Consider the following 6639-nt stretch of genomic DNA (forward strand, 5'->3'; position numbering starts at 1 on the left):
ATGTAAGACTATATAACTACCCATATTAAGATGAACCCTTTAACTACATAACTACATGAGAAGTGGATCCTTTAACTGTCTACAAGATAGATCAAACCTGATCCTTCAATAACATAACCAAGATCATCCCTGCGATAACATGACCGAATGCTTTAAACCGGTTTTGTAACATCGCAAAAAATCGCTTAATGAGACGCCGTAACCTCTTTCTGCCATTGAGGGACCCCTGTAACGACACACTCAACGCCTCGTGACGGATCCTGTAACAACACGACCGCGCCCTCGAGACAGCCTTCGTTACATAACTCCTCCATGAACCTCACCCATTCCGTTCCGATGGGCCTCTGGCTGACCTTCCCTCGGCGAAATCACTAAGACCCGCATGTCCAGCCACTGACTTTTATTTCTTTTTCACATCACGGCATCTCTATTCAATCAGCACAATCGCAGGGTTCAAGCGGGACTCGTTATTAAGGAAGATGAATGAACCTCTATGCCCGTATGAGGAGATCGTGTGTTCTCTCGTCTAGTCAATATTTCTGGTGCGAAAACACGCCGCCCCGACAACGCCTCGTCTGTGACCCCCTTGTAGATATTGAATAAAAATTCGACCTAGCTGTTGGTCTCTTTGTAGATCAACACCACAAACTCCCTTTTCATTGCGAAGGGGATAACAGCGTCGGATGATTTAATGGAAGGCGGTTCGAGAAAACGCGCCGAAAAATGGAGATTCATCGCCACAGGAAATAGCCACTTTCGCCAATTCGCTGTCCGCGGCGTGTTGACTTACCGAGCCGTCGTAAGGGTTGCACTCCTCGGCCACGACGCCCTGGTCCATGGCGTAGCGACCCGCGATCAGGTAGTCGAAGCCGCCCATGCAGCCCTGGGCCAGCACCGAGCAGGACACGACATCCTGGCGTGGGAACGTGGTGTAGTGTGTCGTAGCGTGTAGGAAATCGGTGAACGGCGAAAAGGGAAGATTGAATTTAGAGATTTCTTATAATTTGCTGTTCATTCTCTTTCTTTCACATTCCACTCTCTCCTCCTTCCACTCCCCTTTTCTCTTTCTCTTCTTTTCCCTCCCCTTCTCCCTCTCCCCCACCCCGTTCCCCTTCCCCTCCCCCTCCCCTTCCTCTCCTCCTCGCTCTCCTTCTCCCTCATCCCCTTTTTTTCCTCCTCCCTCCCCCCCTCCCCCTCCCTTATTACCTCTCCCCCACCGTTCCCCTTCCCCTCCTCCTCCCTCTCCACTTCCTCTCCTCCTCGCTCCCCTCCTCCCCCATCCCCTTCCCCTCCTCCTCCCTCTTCTCCCCCACCCCGTCCCCCTTCCTCTCATCCTCCCTCCCCCCTCTCCCCTTCCCCTTCTTCTCCCCCTCCCCTCCTCCTCCCTCTTCTCCCCCCTCCTCCTCCCCCTCCCCACTCCCACTCACCTGCGGCGAGAACACATCCTGCCGCTGGTTCCTCGTGGCGATCCGGACCTGCGCCTCGAGGTTGGCCATGGAGGCGAAGGCGTAGCAGGAGCCGCAGCCTCCCTGGTCTCTCACGGGGGACACGTAGCTCTCGCCGCTCACGTTGCGCCAGTCGAAGCTCGCCGGCAGGAGGGAGACGCGGGCTCGCTGCTCGGGCGTGGCGGGGGCGGGCGGAGGGCGCGTGGGCAGGGTCGAAGCTAGGCCGCCCGCGCGCTGGTACATCTCCCCGACGGTGTACCTTTGGGGGGCGGGCGTTGGTGGTGAGGGGAAGAGGAGGGAGGGCGGGTGGGATGCGGGTTAGGGGGGGAAGGGGGGGGGGGGGGCGGGGATGATATGTATATGAATATGATAATGATACTGATAATTATGTTGATGATGATGCAGAGGAGGAGAAGGAGGAAGAGGAAGAAGAAGAAGAAGAAGAAGAAGAAGAAGAAGAAGAAGAAGAAGAAGAAGAAGAAGAAGAGGAACATGAAGAAGAAGAAGAAGAAGAAGAAAAAGAAGAAGAAGAAAAAGAAGAAGAAAAAGAAGAAAAAGAAAAAGAAAAAGAAAAAGAAAAAGATAAAGAAAGGAAGAAAAAGAAGAGAAAGAAGTGGAGGATTATGATGATAATAGAAATAATCGTCATATAAGAGATAATAATAATAATAATAATAATAGTTATATTAATGAAGAGTACTATTAATACTAATAGCGGTACTACTACCACTACTACTACTGTTCATAATAAAGACATACATAACAATGAAGATAATAACAACTATTACGATAAGTATAAAGATTATGATGCAAATAACATGACAATAATTAACAACAATAATAGTAATATGAATAGTAAAAAAAAATGAAAGAAAACCAGACCAAGAATGAAAAAAAAAGATAATTTGACATGATCTGATTCGCATAAAATTCTTTCCAATTAAGAGCCTCTTGACATGAGACAAGTTCAAAAATTGGCCTGAAGTAGGAATCGAATTTGCATAATACGGATAATTTCATAGTGCGGGTGGAGATTTAACCTTAGATATGAAAAAAAAGATCAACTATTTTTTATTATATAATGATCCAAGTCTTTTTTATTGGTATTTTTCTTTTTTTAATTTTTTTTCTTTCTTTCTCTTTCATGTTCTTTTTTTTCTTTCGTTCTTTTATTATTTGATTCTTTGTCTTATTCCCTCTCTCTCTCTCCATTGTCACTTTTTGCAGGATTTTTATTTATTATTTTTTTTATACTTTTCTTTCTCTTTCATGTTTTTTTTTCTCTCATTCTCACTCTCTCTCTCTCTGTGTCTATCTCTCATTCTCTCATTCTCATCTCCTCTCTCTCTCTCTCTCTCTCTCGCTCTCTCTCTCTCTCTCTCTCTCTCTCTCTCTCTCTCTCTCTCTCTCTCTCTCTCTCTCTCTCTCTCTCTCTCTCTCCTTCTCTCTCTCCCCCCCCCTCTCTCTCTCTCTCCCCCCCTCTCTCTCTCTCTCCTCTCTCTCTCTCTCCCCCTCTCTCTCTCTCTCCCCCTCTCTCTCTCTCTCCTCTCTCTCTCTCTCTCTCTCTCTCTCTCTCTCTCTCTCTCTCTCTCTCCCCTCTCTCTCTCTCTCCCCCCCTCTCATCTCTCTCTCCCTCTCTCTCTCTCTCTCTCTCTCTCTCTCTCTCTCTCTCTCTCTCTCTCTCTCTCTCTCTCTCTCTCTCTCCCTCTCTCTCTCTCTCCCTCCTCCCTCCCTCCCTCCCTCTCTCTCTCTCTCTCTCTATCTCTCTCTCTCTCTCTCTCTCTCTCTCTCTCTCTCTCTCTCTCTCTCTCTCTCTCTCTCTCTCTCTCTCTCTCTCTCTCTCTCTCTCTCCCCTCTCCCTCCTCTCTCTCCCTCCCTCCCTCTCTCTTTCCCTATTCCTCCCTTACTTTCAGTCTTCCCTATCCACTGTCCCTTTTTGTGTCTCCTCCCTTATCAGCTTTTCCTATTTCTCCTTCCCTTTCTTTCTTTCTCTCTCCCTTATCCCGTCCCTTCCCCTTCCCTTCCATCTCCACTATCCCTTCCCCCCTCCCCATCCCCCTATCCCTCCCCCATCCACTTATCCATCCCCCTCCCTCTTTCTCCCATCCCTCTATCCCTCCCACATTCCCCTACCCGCTCTTTCACGTATCCCTCTCCCCCCATCCCCCTATCCCCTCCTTCCCCTATCCCTCCTCCATCCCCATCCTCTTACTTCTCGTCTTCCGGATAGACCTTGGCAGTCCACGACGTCTGTCCTTCGTTGACCTTCCTGACGAGGTCGCGGTCGTTCTTATAAGGGGCGTCAGCGTTCCTCTGGGCGGGACGGCGGGTCACCCTGGGCGCCACCTGTGATGCGGAGCTTGGGGTTTTTAGGTGGGGGTGGGAGGTTAGGGGAAGGGGGTGGGGTGCGGTGGGGTGGGGGTGGGGGAGGGGAGAGGGGAGGGGGAGGAATGGGGAGGGGAGGGAGAGGGGACGGGGAGGAGGGGGAGGGGGAGAGAAGGGGGAGGAAGGGGTGGGAGGTGGAAGGGTGTGGGGGAGGAGGGAGAGGAAGGGGATGGAATGGGGGTGAGGGAGAGAGGAAGGTGGAATGGGAGGTTAGGGAGAGTTAGGAAGGGGAGTGGGGGAGGGGGAAAGGGAGGGCAGAAGGGGTAGAGGAGGGGGAAAGGGAGGGCAGAGGGGGCAGAGGAGGGGAGGGTTAGGAGTGGGGGAGGAGGGGGAAGGTGAGGGGAGAGGAGGTGGAGGGTTAGGAAGGGGAGTGGAACGGAGGGGTGAGGGAGTAGGTGGAGGGTTAGGAGGGGGAAGGGGAGAGGGTGTGTGAGAAGGGGTGAGAGATGGAGGGTTAGGGTGGGGGGTTGATGGGTGGGAGGTCCCAGGAGGGGGGTTAGGAGGGGGTGGATGTCATCATCATTACTGTCATTATCAGCATCATCTTCATTGTTGTTACTGCTTAACCGCTATTGCTGTCGTTATCATTATCATCATGATAGTAATTATTGGAAAACATTTTACTATAACCCTTATTATTACCATTAAAGTCAATATCATTATCATTACTATCAGCTTTACTAGCATTATCAATGACATTATCCTCAACACCAATATTGTTATTAGCTTATAAATGTAATTATCATTAATGTCATTACAATTTTTAAAGTATTATCTTTATTATTACTAAGCAGTTTTCATTGGTGTCGCTATCACTATCCTCATGACAATGATTACTGAAGTAAATCTTATTGTAATTGTTATTATTACCATTACAGTTATTTTATCATATTATCAGTATCATCATCACCATCATCACCACCATCATCATCAGCATCAGCATCACCAACTTCATCATCAGCATCACATCATCATCATCATCATCATCATCAACTTATTCTCATTAACACTATAAACATAATCACTCTCATTAACCTGTCATTCACCATCTTTTCGTCCCCCCCCCTCACCTTCGTGTTCTTCTGGGCGCTGAAGCAAGACCAGTTCCTCACTGTCCTGTCACGTGACCAGCCGTTGAAGGTGCGGTCGCAGAAGGACGTGACTTCCAGCCAGTTGCCTTCGTAGTAGGAGAAGGCGAAGTAGGACCGCTCGTTGATGTTGATCTGGAAATGCGGCGGAACATTAGGGACAGGGCGTGGAAAGTGATACATGTATGTATGTACGTTTGCACACACACACACACACACACACACACACACACACACACACACACACACACACACACACACACACACACACACACACACACACACACACACACAGCGAGCACATACACATTCGTGTGGGTGTTCATCTGTGTGTATGTGTGTGGTTACGGGTGCGTGTGGATATGGGATTAATCTATTTTTTCTTAATAGTTTCCCCCAATTATGTTTGGAGTTACACCCTTTTTCTCCCCAGATGCCCGCCCTGATACTAACCGTCTCGGCACTAATTAGGTTGCCTAGACCACATTTTCAGCATATAAACAAAGATAGACGCATTCAGGCGAGGTATTAATTGATGTGTTTTAAGTCAGTTAATTAATAATGAAATCTGAATTTTATACATTCTTACATTACACATACGGAGAAAGATTGATTTCTGGTTCAGTCACAGTTTTTTGCATCTAAAGAAATTCACTGTAGAGCCAGTTTTTATCGGTGATTTATATACCTAAATGAAAGTATTTCGGAAACTACTATAATTATAATCAGTTGAACAAGGTGTGCTGTATATTCAAGATGGCCCTGAGAAAAGACGCAGTTAATTAAAAGTTCACAACCAGATCTGTCTCCATTCAGGTTTCTGTTAATGATTCTCGATTCTTATATTTCACTTTATTCAAATCATATGAACACGTGGCATCGAACGAGGTTTGTCAATCGCAACATTCGATCGATATGTAGAGCCTGAATTGGGTCTCATTGCGGGGACTTTACCTCAAAGCCTTGGTTATAGATGAGCGTCCAGGTGCCTTCGTTGCCGAGCTCGTCCGTGGCGGTGTCGGGGAAGCTGAGGGTGAAGGTCTTGGTGTGGACGACGGGGCCGAGGGCGTCGCAGCTGAGGCTGCTGTCGCCCGACCGCTCCGTCTCCTGGAAGGTCCATGTGCCGCGGATGTCCTCGTACAGGCAGTTGGCCGGCGTGTCCGACCAAGCTCCCGCCACACACGCCAGGAGTAAGAATGCCTTCTGTTTGAGAAATGGAAAGGATATTTTCAGGGAAACATTGTGACCATGCAGGACTACTGTTCAAGGAAAGCGTAACAAGGTCAGACTCATTCATTGCTACGGGACCGTGTCTTCTCACCAACATCGTGACCAACACTGAGGAAAGACAGGTGTTCTGGTTACCTTTATCTCTTAGGTTACACCCCCCCCCTTTCACGATGCCAAGGTTAGGACACAAGCACCAATACAAGGAACACCATATTAGGCAATTACATTTACTTTTTTCGGTTTTCACTGAAATCCGTATTTTTGAAACGACTGACATCTCTTTATTGCTTAAGGAAGGGAAAACCAGAAGCCGTTGCTATCAGAGGCATTCGGAGATGTCTCGTCATTTGAAGCTACTTTCACTGAACTCAAGAAAAAAAAAGTAAAAAAGAGGCAAAGCAAAAAAGAAAAAGAAGAATTCAGAGTTATCGCTATCTCACTGACAAACAAGTAAGAGTTTTTCCACAACCATTGTAACAGGTGCAGTAGTT

At 47.9% G+C, this 6639-nt stretch overlaps 1 protein-coding gene across 1 annotated transcript in view; it reads right to left on the reverse strand.

The window, feature by feature from the left end:
- Positions 1–6271, reverse strand: part of LOC113827638 (dipeptidyl peptidase 1) — a 7604-nt gene extending 1333 nt beyond the window's left edge. The window contains exons 1-6 of the mRNA XM_027380539.2: positions 6240–6271; positions 5873–6121; positions 4901–5053; positions 3658–3791; positions 1428–1704; positions 791–913 (exon numbers count right to left, since the gene is read on the reverse strand). Of these exons, the coding sequence (XP_027236340.1) occupies positions 791–913; positions 1428–1704; positions 3658–3791; positions 4901–5053; positions 5873–6121; positions 6240–6245 (942 nt within the window). The 5' untranslated portion in view covers positions 6246–6271. The remainder of the gene's footprint in view (positions 1–790; positions 914–1427; positions 1705–3657; positions 3792–4900; positions 5054–5872; positions 6122–6239) is intronic.
- Positions 6272–6639: the final 368 nt, after the last annotated feature.

This window comes from Penaeus vannamei, chromosome 4 (assembly GCF_042767895.1).
Source record: "Penaeus vannamei isolate JL-2024 chromosome 4, ASM4276789v1, whole genome shotgun sequence".
NCBI classification, from domain to species: domain Eukaryota; kingdom Metazoa; phylum Arthropoda; class Malacostraca; order Decapoda; family Penaeidae; genus Penaeus; species Penaeus vannamei.